The 15,109-nt window shown below is 52.7% G+C and overlaps 6 protein-coding genes; 3 read left to right on the forward strand and 3 right to left on the reverse strand.

Moving 5' to 3' along the window:
* Positions 1-1,934: 1,934 nt before the first annotated feature.
* CHC_T00006880001 (hypothetical protein) lies at positions 1,935-3,768 on the reverse strand. XM_005710156.1 is given in 2 exon segments: positions 1,935-2,586; positions 2,587-3,768. The coding sequence occupies 1 exon segment, from the start codon at positions 3,766-3,768 to the stop codon at positions 2,587-2,589; it is 1,182 nt and encodes a 393-aa protein (XP_005710213.1). The 3' UTR covers positions 1,935-2,586.
* A 544-nt stretch (positions 3,769-4,312) lies between these two features.
* On the forward strand, positions 4,313-6,373 carry CHC_T00006881001 (hypothetical protein). XM_005710157.1 is given in 2 exon segments: positions 4,313-6,328; positions 6,329-6,373. 1 exon segment carries the CDS (start codon positions 4,313-4,315, stop codon positions 6,326-6,328), a length of 2,016 nt encoding a protein of 671 aa, XP_005710214.1. The 3' UTR covers positions 6,329-6,373.
* A 2,529-nt stretch (positions 6,374-8,902) lies between these two features.
* Positions 8,903-10,750, reverse strand: CHC_T00006882001 (hypothetical protein). Its single transcript, XM_005710158.1, has 5 exons — positions 10,695-10,750; positions 10,140-10,484; positions 9,764-9,983; positions 9,275-9,315; positions 8,903-9,107 (listed from the first exon to the last, which is right to left on the reverse strand). The coding sequence occupies exons 1-5, from the start codon at positions 10,748-10,750 to the stop codon at positions 8,903-8,905; spliced, it is 867 nt and encodes a 288-aa protein (XP_005710215.1).
* An 11-nt stretch (positions 10,751-10,761) lies between these two features.
* Positions 10,762-12,293, forward strand: CHC_T00006883001 (hypothetical protein). XM_005710159.1 is given in 2 exon segments: positions 10,762-12,150; positions 12,151-12,293. 1 exon segment carries the CDS (start codon positions 10,762-10,764, stop codon positions 12,148-12,150), a length of 1,389 nt encoding a protein of 462 aa, XP_005710216.1. The 3' UTR covers positions 12,151-12,293.
* A 613-nt stretch (positions 12,294-12,906) lies between these two features.
* Positions 12,907-13,275, reverse strand: CHC_T00006884001 (hypothetical protein). The gene has a single exon (XM_005710160.1). It carries the CDS (start codon positions 13,273-13,275, stop codon positions 12,907-12,909), a length of 369 nt encoding a protein of 122 aa, XP_005710217.1.
* Positions 13,276-13,420: 145 nt separating this feature from the next.
* CHC_T00006885001 (hypothetical protein) lies at positions 13,421-14,427 on the forward strand. XM_005710161.1 is given in 2 exon segments: positions 13,421-14,110; positions 14,111-14,427. 1 exon segment carries the CDS (start codon positions 13,421-13,423, stop codon positions 14,108-14,110), a length of 690 nt encoding a protein of 229 aa, XP_005710218.1. The 3' UTR covers positions 14,111-14,427.
* The last annotated feature ends 682 nt before the right edge of the window (positions 14,428-15,109 follow it).

Below are 15,109 nucleotides of genomic sequence, written 5' to 3' on the forward strand. Positions count from 1 at the left end.
ATGGAAGCGACGGAAGGGTTGATTTTGTGGGTAGGGGGGGGGGGTGTTTCGGGCGTTTGAAAGGCGGGGTGCGTGGGGGCCGAAAAACGGGAAAAAAGAGGGAGACAGCACAGAGGGCGGGCGGAAGGCAGACAAGGAGGCGTCCGGTTGTTGCAGGAAGGCGACGACCGAGGGAAGCGAGACGGGTCTAAACGACGGAAGCAGGTGACAAGTGACGCGGACGGGGCGCGCCACACGCGATGAAGTCCCCGAGCCACAAAAATATTTTTATTTATTTCCCTCCCTCGCACCGCTCCCTATCACCCCACGCCTACTAAAGTTTACCCCACTGCGCTTTGATAAACTCCCCTTCCAATTCTCTCCCCCCGCCCCTCCCCCTCGCTTTCTCACTCCGCATGCCGCCTCACACTCATTTTACGTTTACCCTGCAGGCCCCATACAGACTGCTCTCTTCGTCCCCTACCCCATGTTATCCTGAAGCTACTTACCACACAGTATCTATTAGAGTCGCTTGGGCACGTAAATGCATGCCTTGTCTGCGAACGCCTACCTCTACTCGGTAGCATCAGGTCTTTGTTTTATTGGCACCTCTCACGCACACACCCTTCTGTCCCGTTCCTTTTCCCCAAATTTAATGGGAACCATGTCCATCACGTCGCGTCCAACCCCCTCGCCATTTCTCTCACTCCCCCATGCTTCTCGGCGGATTCGTGCTCCCAGGAAATAGAAAATTTCGCATAACATCCGAAACTGAGAAACGCAATAAAAATAGAACGAGCAAAGAGAGTCGCTGCCAGCCGCACTCTTTGGCAGGTTGCAGCGATTTCCGGCGACGACCATTTTCGACTGAAAAAAGACCTTCGCGTCTCAACTGACACGCAGGGCTATGCGGTGTGACCCCCATTTCAGCAGCGTCGGTCTGGCCCCATCCAATCAAGCTCTAAGAAACACCTTGACCGCCCCAATCATCCGCTTACAGCACCCACGCTTCACATGCGTACCGCAGACAACGCATTTCAGAAGCCCGCGCAGCCTCCTCCCATCTACTTTTGTGCTCCATGCATGCGCCACGCGTCAAATCACATTCCGTTTCTTATTTTTCTCTTATTCTTTGATATCCCCACACGATTGGTTCAAATTTCGTGCAGTGCAGTGCAATGCACTTGGGGATATAAAAAAAAACCTGAAAGGATACAGCGACACACTGAAAAAAGAAACCCAAACTCAAAATCTTCCAAAAATCTAACCCAATTTGGTCGACTCGCACTGCCCTGCTACTCCCTTTAGGGGACGGTGCCCAAAAACAAAATCTCGTCAATATTTCAAGCGCATTCTGCGACACAGGCCCCGAATTAAAAAAACATCCTCGCTGTATCCCAATTGTATGCTCTTGAAGTCCTGCGTGCCACACGTGCATATGTGGCGGCTTGCACATGCACAATGTAGGGAGAAAATTACGAAAAAACACCCTAGCGAAAGAGTTCCACCACGTGCACATTTTAACCCCTATCCCTGACGCGTATGATTTTCGCAGTGCGTTGTGGGAGACTTCCCACACTACCACTAGAAGCGCGCTTTCCACCGGCGTATGGCTCGCTGTTGGCACCGCCTCGTCATGCCCGAAATTTCATACATTTAAGTACTGTACTGTATGCCAAGACCTTTCAGGGCGGATCTGTGTCTCTACTATTTTCCGCGGGCCACCGCCGCAAGAAAAATCCGTCCGAATTTTCTTCCGTTTTTCACGCTTCCCGCCTTTCCGCTCTCCTCCACACCTCTTCTTTTCGCAGCTGCATCATCACGGTCACCACTAAAGCGCCTGCGCGTATGTTGAGATCAATTAGAGACACCCGCCACAGGTCAATTCCCCTTCATTACACGTTCGTCAAATCAACTCCCTGTTGTCTTGTCTTGCCAGTGCTGTGCGGCACTTATTTAATGCTCTGCCCTGCCGACGCAATTGAGCGTCAATTTTTAAATACACGAGAAAACAACCGTCGCAATCTAAAACGCGATCATGTCTTCTGGCACAGGCGTGAAAATCAACCAAGTAGATCTTCATGCCATTCTCGCGCGCCACTTGTCTTTGTTGAGAGTCAGTGGGATTCTGTATGAGGTATGTCCTCGTCCGCCGCTTTGGCATGCCAACGCACTCGACCGTTCTCCCTTGACTTTTCCCCGCATGCTGACGACGGCAAGTGCATAGTCGCAACTCTCCACGCAACGCTTCACGCACCTCAAACGTGACCATCCAGCTAGAAAGTCATGACCGCTACGTGCAGGTATGGACGCCCTTTTCATGACTCACTAATGTTCCATCCCAACACCCCTCACAGTTCGATACGACATACCATACGTATACGGGGCCAAGCCCCGCAAGAGACCTTCTTCTGGATACCACATAACGCGGGTACCTGCCATGCACTTCTGTTTAAGCGAGAGCAGACCTTGTAGCTCCCATATCGTCTAAGCATATCTTACAAATGCAACACCACTGGACACACCCTTCTTGCACCACCACCTCTGCGACGTAGATAATGCACGTCCTTCGTCAAAAACCCTGTACTCTTAATTTTCCATTCCGCCTCATATCCAATCTCCCTGCGCTAGCTTTCGCGGTAAATATTCCTCTGTCAAGTATTGAAACCCAAAAGAAGACAAAGCCTGAATCTCCGCCTTCTCCTTGTTTTTCACCATCAGCTCCAGTTCTTTATACCAAGCCGGGTTCTTCTTGATAAAGTCCTCCTGTAGCAACTCTTTCCCCGTCTTAATATCGTGCTCCGTCATTGGCAGTCGACACCTCTCCGGAATCCCATACTTCTCCAAGTCACTCGGCCGCACCCCAAGCCACTTGATATCTGGCGTCGTCAAATTCGCAGAGTCATAACTCATGTTCTTCGACCCAGACATGTACACGCTTAAAATCTTGAGCCCGTACGGATCTGAATCCACAAGCCCCATGATCGGAATACCGAGCGTCTCGCGCAACTTCTTTAAAAACAGCCGCGTCGCCACGTCGGGCTGCCCCTTCGCCGTGATGATAATGCAAGCGTACTTGCTGTAAAATCGATCCTCCGCCAGCCGCATGAATGCTGCATCCTTCTCCACAAGCAGTATAAATTCAGCGTCACTCTCAATGTCTGTGATCCTCTCCACATACGGCGGAATGGCCTTCCCCCCGACTCCCATGCGCGTGCAATCAATCAAATCGCCCGCCTCCCGAAAACGCACGCGGCCAATGACGATCCCCTTCTCCGATGCCACGACTGAAAGGCTCGTCCGTGTGCAACCGACCATACATGCGACATCGTTAAGGACCTCATCACTTTCGTTCTGCGTCTTAAATAGCTTAACATCGGTATAAAACAAGTCCCTTTTCGTGACATGGATGCCCTTGTTGCACAGCTCCCATACCAGCCCCATAATCCTGGTCATAATGGTGACCTTGCGCACGGTCCCCGTGTTCGCAAACGCCCGCGAGCTCGTCTTATCCTTGAGTACGATGCGGTCGAGCTCCTCCACGTACATCTGATTACTGGCCGACCTCGTTGGCACGACATATCTAAAGCCTTCCCCGCGCATGATCGACCGTGCCACCACCGCCAGAATCGACTCGATGCCGCGACGCACGCGGCCCGTGTCCAGCTCTAGCACCTCCTTGAACACGTCGCCCAAATCCAGCTCGCTCAATTTGCGACGTGCGGGGCCGGGCGCGTCCATCTCGTGCCGCAACTCCTGCACGGGGCCCATGACCTGGGACACAGACATCGTTGATGAAGATGGGGCTCGTCCTCGCTTCCGAATCTGGCTGTCGCCGCTGTCACCTCGCCCGCTCGCGCCACCGCGACCACGGCCTCGCCCACGGCCGCGCCCACGGCCTCTACCGCGGGCACGGGCAGGAGGACGCGTCGTTGACGACATGAAGGGAGCGATACGCAAGTTGTTGAACAAGTTGTTGTTTGGCTTCTTTTGGTCTGCTCCTTGCTTGCCAGTTTTCTCTTTCTTCCTCTTTTCGGCTTCTCTTGCAAGGGCCTACCTTTCGTGCGGGACTTTCGCAAAAAAAACCAGTAGAGGGACGGGAACGTACGGTACCCTTGGTACTTCAAAACGTTGGCCAGGGTGGGGAGAAGGAGAGTGTCATCTCTGTTCCTGTTGGTTTTGGCGCGAAAGTGTCCCGCGACGCGTGCCGGACACGTGTACACGTGTACATAAATGCAGCCACGTTTAGTACGTGTGCATCTATTTTTGTGAAATCTGCGGGGTGCCTATCGGGAAATATTAACCATTCAGTAAAACACGATCTCATGCGAAAATGGACGGTGTTCCTTCACCGGAGGTCAAGCGTGAACGCGTAGACACAGCAGTGGCCGCTATATTGCGCCACCGACCGCACTTCACTCCGTACCCTACCACGCTTAATCTTATCCTTAACCCTTCCCCCATTTCTCGACCGCACTTCCACTCTCCCATCCCTGTACCCCTGCATTCACTGCGACGCCATCCCTTAACCATGCACGTCTTCCGCCGCAACCGGCCAGCGCCGGCGTTTCTGCCTCCCACTACTCTCTCCACGACCACATGGATCACCCGGGGTCGAATGAACGCTACCTGCAAGCGCCGCATTGTTCGCCCGGCCGCTTTCCGCATGGCCTCCGCCGCAGAGAGCCAGCCCCATGCCCAGGAGAAGATCCCAATCGCACCCACTTCTGAGAACAACAACCCCATCGCCTCCGCCCCGGAACCGGACAGCCCGGCTCCAGAAGCAGACAACTCGGCCCCGGGAGTAGACAGCCCCATTGACCTGACCTCAGATAGCAACCCTAGCGCCGGCGCCTCGGATACACTCGAGGCCGCCACATTGCCAGCACCCGTCACCCCCGCTGAGCCCATGGACCTCACGCTTGGCGAGGAAGCCGGCATCATCACCGTGTCTGAAGATCTCGTGCCCGAGAAAGACGAAACCTGGCTCTCCAATCTCGTCGCCTCGGCAGGCTCCATGTCTGAGCGACATCCTCTAGCGGCGATGAGAGCCCAGGCCCAGGCCGACCTCGAGCACTTACCCGTGCCCAACCGCCGCATGGAGGAGTGGCGATTCACTGATCTGCGCACAGTCTTTGCGAGTCGCTACGTCTTAAATGCTCACGTCGATCGTGATCAGATCGCAAACTTCGACTTACGGCAATACGCCCCGGATACTGCAGGTGTTGTCCTAGTCTTCGTGGACGGCATCTACAACGAAGATCTCTCCATTGTGAATGATGATTCCGCAAATGAGTGGCTGGCAGCAGGTGGTTACTTTGGATCGGCGGAGAATTATCAAGGCGATGCAGCTGTCGTCAGCAAGATTTTGACGGAAAGGGAGCTTGGAAAAGATGGTGAAGGCGGCTTGTTTCCGACCGCCGCCCATGCCATAGCCACAGATGCAGCCATTTTGGAAGTGCCGGATAATTACGCTGTGTCGCGCCCTGTTGCCGTCGTTTTCGTTTCCACGACGGGTGAATCACCGCGACGAGCAAAAGCGTCGGCTGCACGGTTAGCTGTCATTGCGGGGAAGGGCTCCAAGTTGTCGCTGCTTGAATCGCACGTCTCTTTAGATAAGGAGAATTCATATAGTTTGACGCTAGCGACGGCAGCGTTCCTTGTCAAGGAAAGAGCCTGGGTCTCACATTATGTGGTTGATGATACGTGCCTAGAAGCGCACGTACTAGCCAGTATACACGCGGATGTTCGCACGAGGGGTAGTTATGAGATGCGCTCTTTCGGGTTAGGTTCAAAGGTTGGAAGATTTGATGTGGGGGTGGATTTGGGGGAACCCGGAGCTCACGGCCTCGTCCACGGCGCGCTTGTCGCGGACAAGTATCAAATCGCGGATATTCACTCCAGAATTTGCCACAACTCTGAAAACACTACATCCGATCAGCTGCAGAAAAACGTCTCTGCCGATCATGGACGAGCCATCTTCAAGGGAAAGATTATCGTCACAGAGGATGGACCAGGCACAAACTCGTCCCAACTGTGTAAATCACTATTGCTGTCGAACAAGGCATACGTGGATGCAATGCCAGTCTTGGAGATTTCCAACGAGGATGTGCAGTGCTCTCATGGGGCCACAGTTGCGGATCTTGAAGAAAACGAAATTTTCTATTGCCAGAGCAGAGGCATCAGCTACGAAAAAGCCCAAGTACTGTTGATCACCGGCTTTGCCATGGAAATACTAGGCGACTGCCCATTCCCGAACGTTCGAGAGCTCGTTGATAGAAAAATGAATAGTGTAGCTGCTTCGGTTGTCGACCGAGAATGGAAGAAAACGGAACTGACATCAATATAAGACTATTATAAAGCAACTTCGTACAACTGGCTAAAGTTTGTGGTTCAATCTGTGTAAATTGTTCAGGACCTTATGCCGGCCATGTATAAACAAATCAAGCCCGTTTTCCTTTACGACATTCAATCCCCAGCGACCACAACATTCGAACTGTCGGCGGGTCCACAAACGATGGTGCATCGGAATGTCCATAGTTGTTCTGCAGCTTGCATGTCTAGCACCCTCACTTCAACTGCGTGCGACACTCTTTTAGTGTTGGATATCGCTACTACATATACTGTGCACATCCCTCTCCACCTGGCCAGGGGGCACTCCCTTTTACCACATTTAGTTAATGAAATGTCAGTTTTCATAAAGCATCGCGGGGGATCATGGGGACGAAAGCAGGCACAAGAAATGAATTGGACGCCATGGAAACGAGCAAGGGGTGCAAGTAATTGGCGACTAACACGTCAACTCTACTGCAACAGCACACGAAATTGCAAGTCATAGTTTGAATAACTGGTTCCCTTGCTTCATTTTTTGAAAAGAGCACGTAGGACAGTGATTAATTGACTGTCCGGAACTGCGGAGAATTGTGTGGATAGACCTCACCTTCCAAAACTAATGAAGAAATGGAGGGGTGTCGTCATCACACACGTCTCTTCACGTTGTGCAGCAGCTCAGATGCTCAGGCTGGTCTCTTACTCCGTGTGTTGATGTTTAGTATGCTTCCAGCCGCCGGGCTCGAAGTTAACTGAAGTAGTGAAAGTATCCTTTCGGCCCCGTGTGCAGTGGCGCAGTGATAGAGTCTGGGTACAGCAGATGAATTATCAAGGCATAAAGACATCTTTTATGCAAGATATTTTTGGACACTTGTCCACGTGTCCACTTTGTACAGGATATGTATACCGTACGCGTGATGCTCAACCTTAATGTGCTCGACCTGCGAGGAAAGCCTCGAGCGAATCCCCGCAACTTTGCCTGCATGGTGCCGTCCGTAAAGGGCAACCGAGTTTTGAAACAAAAAGAAACAAAACCAATTTCCTCACCCCGTTAGTGCCTTTGCAAATCCAGTCGTTACAGGGGGGGAGGTAGTCGGCACTTTGGAAGAGGCCTGGCGTGAGGAAAAAGTGCACGCACGTCTTTGACTCATCTACAAACTGATATTTGCTCACCGACAATGTTGTTTGAAGATGCGAAGAGATCCATACTCGAGTTTAGTCCACATGACTACATTAGTGACGTCATTTCATCACTGCAGGCTGTCTCGGAGCGAATCAGCAGGAAAAATATTAACGCAGATGCCTACAGTGACATCGTGATGGCTTTAATCGACAAAGTGGCTCCTGCCTTGGCTTCCTGGCCACAAAATGAGAACGAGAAAGGATGTCGTTTTTTCGATTCTATTCTACTTGACGGTTATGCGTCTATTGCATTCCGTGAAATGAGCGCCAGTGTTTTATCGAGAAGCGACGGCTGCGAAGTCGTCGCGAGGACGTTGGTCCTATTTGTTGCCAAACAATTAGGAGGAGTACAACGGTTACGTTCCGCTCTTCAAGCTACGGATGCCCGGGACCATGTGACCGCGTTGGTTCATCTCCCGGAGCGAGTCCTGAACGTTTTGTATGCGGAATCAGAAGACTCATTTAACGATGGGACTATTCTTCGAGAAGAAGACTACTACGAAACTCTAGCAGAATCAATCTACCTGCAACCTAGGGCACCAGACTTGGACCGAGATCAGGCACTCTCAGAAATACTCCGAAGAATAGTTCGTATGAAACAAGCGAATACAATTATATCGTGCTGGCTGTCAAAGGGCAACGTAGAGAGCATTACAGCGGCGATATTCCGCACCCCACAGAGTTCTCTCGAACCTTTGGTTCGGGCGTTGCTTGTTGCAAAGGCTGATTCTTGTGCGAACAACGAGCGCATCAGGCATGTCTTGTGTAGAGTTGTCAAAGGTAGTCGCATAGCATGTGAAGCATGCATCAGCAGTATTCCGTTTCAGCGACCGTTGCTAAAGAGACCAAAAACCGCCCTTAGTCGCCTGGCAAGGGCTGTGGGCGAAGCGGCCGGGAAGCATGTTCTGAAGCGCGCACTTCGAATTGCCGCAGAGAAATGGAGCGACGAAGACTTTGCTATTGCAGCTGACGTTCAGCTGCAAAGGCAGATCACTCGGCTCCTGTTGTATTATTTACATCTTACGTCTGACTTGGAGGAGTACAAACAAATCGGGGAAAACGCCGTCATGATGACCTTGGTGAATGGCGTACACGTACGTCTTGGGCAAAATGATGTTAGAATTCGAAGGCATGGAATGGTCATCGGGGAAGCTTCGTCCAGACATTGCGGAGATGAAAAGCCTCTGTCTTTCAATCGAAAGGACATGACAGATGCTCGTCAGGAGGACGCGCGCATCGCGGGAGACGAACGAATTGAGAACGGGGGTGATAGCGATTTCACAGAGCTTGCGCATAACCTTCAAGATGAGTTACCGGACGAAGAGATTATTGACGGTACGATCCAAGAAAGCCAAAAGCTTTCTTCCCCACCAGAAACGCAGACCATGGCGGTACAAGCAGTGAGGCATAATCACGGACATGACTTGGAACTAAATAGCGCGCGGAGACGAAGGAGGAAATCATCACCATCAAGATCAGGGCTCGTAGTGACAGAGGAAGAAGGGAAATGGTGGAAAGATGCAAATGGGAATGAATACGAATGGACAAATGTAGATGATTGGGACAGCATTGAGTCTTTCGACATGACAAGCTCATCTGAAGACGAAACAGGGTCGCTTCACCAGAGGAGAAGAAAGGTGCACCGCGATTTTGAAGCAGTAAGGAAGAAAATTTCGGCACCGATGTCAGTGGCGCGACTTCTAGGTTTACTCCGCGAGGTCAACAAAGGCGGAAGTGGTGGTCTGGTTGTCAATGCAGCGACGACGGCGGCAACGTTACGAACCATAGCAAGGCGAGCGGAAAAATCGTTTCTACAAAGCGGGACTACGATGCACGTGGCCGGTACAGAGTTGATTGTGGAAGTGGCTGCGGTGGAGACTCATCGATTCCCAGACGAATTCATGGAAGAGTTAGGTGCAGCGCGAAGGCACGCTATGCAGAAACTGATGGAGATGGATGTTGCTGGATGCGGGGTGTCAGTAGTGGAACGGATCATATGTGGACCTCACAGCAGTATAGGGAAGCGAAGCGAATGCCTCTCCATGCTATCAGCAGGTATCCGAGGGGCACAGGAGCGGGTGAAGGAAAGCGAGAGACAAGGCAACGAGGAAGAAGATAAGGCGATGAGGGAAATTGAAGCTAAAGCAGAAGCGAGTCGTATTGGAACTGTGACAAAGCGAAGTAGATTGGCTGGACGAAAGAAGGCAGTGGCCATTGGGTCTCTGAAGGCATGGGATGATGAAGGATTGGATAGAGTATTTCAATCGTTAGCGCAGGGATTGGTAGGTGGGGGCGGGGCGGACTTTGTGAGATTAATGGGGCGGGACAAACAGCTATGGGCACAAGGGATAATTACATTGGGTGTGGTAGCGAGTGTGTCGGGCGTGTCTGAAGAGGCGCAACGAATGCGGGGAGATGTCGTGGAGATTGCCATTAACGAAGTCCTTGCAAGTCCGGCTGAAGAAGATTCAGTGGTACGAAGGGGATGCGCGCTTGCATTGGGGGCCGTGATGGAGGCAATGACGGATGCAGAGATTCAAGGGAGAGTAGGAGGTCGAATGGAGATAGCCAATGTCAGGGAGCGGGAGATATTTGCCGCAAGGCGTGCTGCAGAATGGTTGGAGCAGGCCGCAACCGGAGATAGGGACGTGGGCGTGAGACGGTTCGCGAGCCGAACGTTGCGGATTTTGGCGGATCGTGTGAAGCAGAACGCTTGAGGCTGTCGTGATTCACACAGCAAGCGACACAGCGACGAGCAACAAAGAAATTGCCGAGATTTCGCGGAATGAGTGGCATCCACTCTTGTGACTCTCATGTCACCTGGTATCTGCAATTCAGTTGCTGGAGGCCCGAATATGTGCGTTTGCCGGATGTATGGGGCGTATTCCGCGCCGTTTCGGAAGTACCGCAAAAAATCACAAAACGTCTGCAGATGCGCCACTTGGCATTGTGGGTGCCTCACAAACCGCCATGTCCCGGCCCATGCGCCCTCACTCTACCACCCGCTTGTTGTATTTTTGTTACTTCTCTTACGTGACAACGCTTGAGTAAGTGTCGCTCGACTGCAAATCTTCATTATCAAATCCCACAAATTTCCGCTTCGCCCCAACATTCCAATAAAACTCCCTTAAGCACACTCTTCCTTTTGCTCCACGCCCCCTCATCGCACATTCCCCCTCTCCCCGCCCCTCCCCGCTCTGAACTACCTACACCTCTCGTCTCGCAGACCCGCCCCTGCTTCTTTGGCGCCCACTTCCATCAATTCAAACCATGCCCAACCCCGCGACTCCACGCAACGTACCACCACCACATCAAAGCCCGTCGTCATCTTCCGCGGGACCCGTCATGCACAGACCACCCGCATCCCCGACTCCGTCCCATCTCACAGCGTCTCCTGCATTCGCCACGCTCCCCCACCCTCATCTTCATCCGGCCTCCCCGCACGCCCATGCCCGCGCTCTAGTCGCCCATCACCACCCCCGCCATGTGTCTCCTGTTGCTGCCGCCGCTGCTGCTGCCACCGCCGCCGCCGTAGCCACAACGCCAAGCCCAACCGCCCGGACCACCACAACAGGCCCCTTCGCTGGCTACCCCCTTCCCGTAAAGAAGCCGAGAAAGCCTTACGTCATCACGAAGCATCGTGAAAACTGGACCCCGCATGAACATCAATCCTTTCTCGACGCACTCAAGAAACACGGCCGCAACTGGAAACAAATTGAGCAGCATGTCAAGACGAAGAACGTCATCCAGATCCGCTCTCATGCTCAGAAATACTTTCTCAAAGTCCAGAAGAACAATACTGGGGAGCACGTACCGCCTCCGCGTCCAAAGCGAAAGAATGCCACAGCCCAAGCAGCTGCTGCCGCCGCTGCCGCTGCCGCCGCCGCCGCAAATGCCAATGCAGCTGCCGGTACAAGACCACCGCCTCTAAATTCCCCGATGCTGAGATCACCTGCCACATCAACTCCGGCCTCACCAGCCATGTACGCTGCACACCACGCCGCTCTCGTGCAAGCACCGAATATGGCCAACTATGCCATGCAAATGGCCGCCGCCGCCGCTTTCCCATACGGTTCTCCATACGCGCAGATGGGTCCGCATGCGATGGCGGCCGCAATCGCAGCTGCTACTGCCACAACCACCGCGACGACGCCACCGCTGCAAAATACTCCGCGGCGAGCAAAAAGCGTACCAGCCCTTTCATCGCAATCCGCTGAAGCGCGAGGGAATGTTCGTGGGGTCAAGCGCGCTTCGGTAACACCTTCCTTGCCGACCACAGACCCAGGACCGTCGCCGAAAATCTCAAAAACTCATAGCCCGTACGCTGGACACATGCGGGATGTTTATGGGAAGGCAGATACTACCGGATCATCGAGGAGCAAATCAGGTGGGAAGGCGAAGGAGAACCGAACGTCAAACTCCTCGTCACCCAACTTCGCGAATATTTATTCGTTCTTTGCCAAGATGTTTGATCCGAGTTGCAACTTTGATGCTATCACAGGCGTGAAGGAGGCGTCAATGTCACCCCTAGATAAGGAAGTGGTCAAATTGTTATTGTCCAACCTTGAGTACAACATTGCAAACACGACATTCAGGCAGCAACTACTGGAAACCTATCGTCAACAGCTACAGCAAAGTGTTCAACAAACAGTCTCATAATACTGTGGGGCACGTTTAGGTGCGAAGCAACCTGGGGTACATCGGACTGTGACGTAGCTAGTGTTGTAGGATTGCGCCTTGGCTATCATTGCATTAACATATATTCATTGCCGTTGCGCGGAAGATATGCGTTCCCGGTTCAATCTATTTGCGCTGCTGCTTTTAGAAATAACGCCACCACTTGCTCTTCCTCATAATTTCCGTTTAGAGTTGGTGTTGAACCCGCCTATCGCCATTTGGCTCCTACAGTAACTTCCTCATTCGTAGTAACAGAAATCGCGCTTACCCAATGTGTACAGGCAAGACTTGGGAGGGGTCAGAATAGCGGTTCTCGTGGCGATTGAATTAGGGATGCGGGTATCTGGGGATCCCAGAAGCATTTGACGAAAAGGCGTATCCAAGTGCTCGTATGTGAGACAGCGAGATCACACATTCTCGGGATTTCAATGCAATCGTCGTGGCGATGAACGCGAGACAAGAGCAACTGCCCAGTGTGCAGGGTGTGTCTTAACAAGCGCTTGTTGAGTGTGCTGGCAGCGATGGTGCCATCACATATTGCTCCTACTGTTGACATACGGTAGACACCAATACACGTATAACACGACTTCCCGATATATAATTTTATTTTAGATTTTGGGTCAGAAGCCCACCAGAGCCCTTGGGGTCTCCTCCAGATAGACTGCCGCACAATTGCCTCTTCGGGCCTTTCGGGCTCTTCTGCCGTTTCAGAAACACACGATATCAGCTGTCGGTCTCCTACCCTCCACGCTCGTTGCTTATCGCTGACCTGTCGTGCACCGGTTTGTGCGGAGGGCGCGCCATCAGGTGCAGGCGTAGCCCTTGCGGCAAAGAACACGGGCATCTTTCCCCTGCCATCGAGAGAGGCCTTCGTAGTTTCCGGGGAACGTAGTTTGACGTTTTTGCAAGTGAATAACCTGCACAAAAGGCAGCTAAGGTTACCAGAAAAGCGACAAACACAATGTCAAACAGGCGCAGTTCATGGAAGAAGAAGAAGAAGAACAGAGAGCCTCTTCCCCCGGTAGAACCGGACACTTCCGCGGCGATCGGCGATACGGAGTTGACGCACAAGAATGTTAAAATATATCTCGTCAAGCTTCCCGACATGCTTGCGCAGCAATTTCAAAGGACTCCGGGCGACGAGAAGGAGGTAATTGGCAGGTTACGTATACCGAACGCGGCAGCAGCTGGGGCGCCTGGCACAGTGCAAGAACCGCGCATTTTTCTGGATAAAGTGCGAGCGACGAAGACGATGCCCAAGGACAACGTCGTAACTGAGTATGATATTGAATTTAAAGAGGAAGAGACAAAGGTCATCGTATTCAGCCAAAATCGAATTGGAGAGAATGCTGATATGCGCATGGAGGGGAAGGTAAGTCATCACGGCATCGCGCGGCCGAAGATGGACGCCAAGTATAGAAATGTCAGCAAGCGAAGAACCTTGATGTCTCACAAGAGGAATAGGGAAATTGTCCTCATGGGGGAGAGTGAGAGAAGGGCTGTGCAGCGCGATGAAATTCGACCCATGTCAATGACAGAAACCTTGAAGGACCGTGAGAAGAGGAAGAAGAAGAAGGAAGATGCGAGAAGGCATTTGGATGTGCCAAGTGCCGAGTACCAGAAGCATGTCAGACTGGCTGTTTTCAAAGCGTTTGCTATACAAGCACATTATTTTGGGGATGAACTATCAAAGGTCACGGCGACGGGCATGCAACAATTGCGACCGATCATTTCAGAAGTTTGCGCGTACAACAAGTCAGGACCTTACCAAGGGCAATACGATCTCAAGGATGAATATAAAACAGTCGCGCAACGCCAGCAAAAGAATCGCGAGTTGGCAGCATACGAACAAGAACAGCTAGAGCTTCTTCAGAAAAAGCGAGAGGAAAATGCGGAGCGAGAAAAAGAAGCTCAAGGTTCGAAGAAGCAAAGACTGAGTTAGGTACAGAAGCTAGTTCACAGGAGACTCACATGTACTTTTTTTCAAGAGGAACAGGAAGCGAGCGTGCAAATTCATATCTAGTTGATTTCATGTCAACACATTCATACAAACTAGATATACAGTTATGCAATCATGGTCAAGTACGACAACTGTTAGCGGCAACGCCGACGGTTTTGGCATATCTAGGTGCCGGCAAGACCCTTTGACGAAGGGATCGCCGATGACTATTCTTGGTACTGCATCCGCTTTATCGTTGTTGTTAGCAACATAAATCTCTTGATTGAGGGTGTGCATCCACTAGAAGGGATGTACACATTACATATGCCCTAAAGGGAACTAGGGGTCCCAAAATTCTTCAGCGGTGTGCCTTTACAACCGACCAGCATCCGCGAAACCGAGCTGCGCCTGCTGTTGCTGGCAAGCCGCAAGGATGTCAATATTCCACTGACAGGATGCGACGTCATTCGAAGAGCGCTCCATACATTTCTTAAACTCCAGGGCCTCCCGAGCGCACACGCTATCCTCGATGTGGTCCTCAGGTCCCGCGGCGAATTCCGACGCGCCATACGCAGGCGCGCCCTCTGCCCCGACTTCTTCGGGTGACGGAGCGGGACCAGAGCCTCCGCCGCCGAAGAGAGTGCGATCAATGGCGCGACCGGCGGCGACGCCGAGCCCTGTTGACGCGACGTTGGCCATGAAGCCACCCATCGCGGAACCCTGCTGAGGCTTCTGGGTGGCTGGCGGCTGCGCCGAGGTCGGGGCCTGCTTGGCCGGGGCGGTGGAAGCCGAGCGCGATGGCGCTGGTCGAGGGGCCGCAGCTCGCGACGGGGCGGCCGCGGGCGACGGCCGGCGGGCATATGTCGAGGCGGATCTCGCCGACGGGCGCGGAGAGGCGGCGCGACGGCCCCCGCTCGGTCGTGAAGATCTTCTTCCCATTTTCTGTGCGGAGGCGTAGAAGCGATGCAAGTCTGGAGCGGTTCGGCTAGGAGTCTTGTTCTT

Source organism: Chondrus crispus, genomic scaffold (assembly GCF_000350225.1).
Source record: "Chondrus crispus Stackhouse genomic scaffold, scaffold_54, whole genome shotgun sequence".
Taxonomy (NCBI): Eukaryota; Rhodophyta; class Florideophyceae; order Gigartinales; family Gigartinaceae; genus Chondrus; species Chondrus crispus.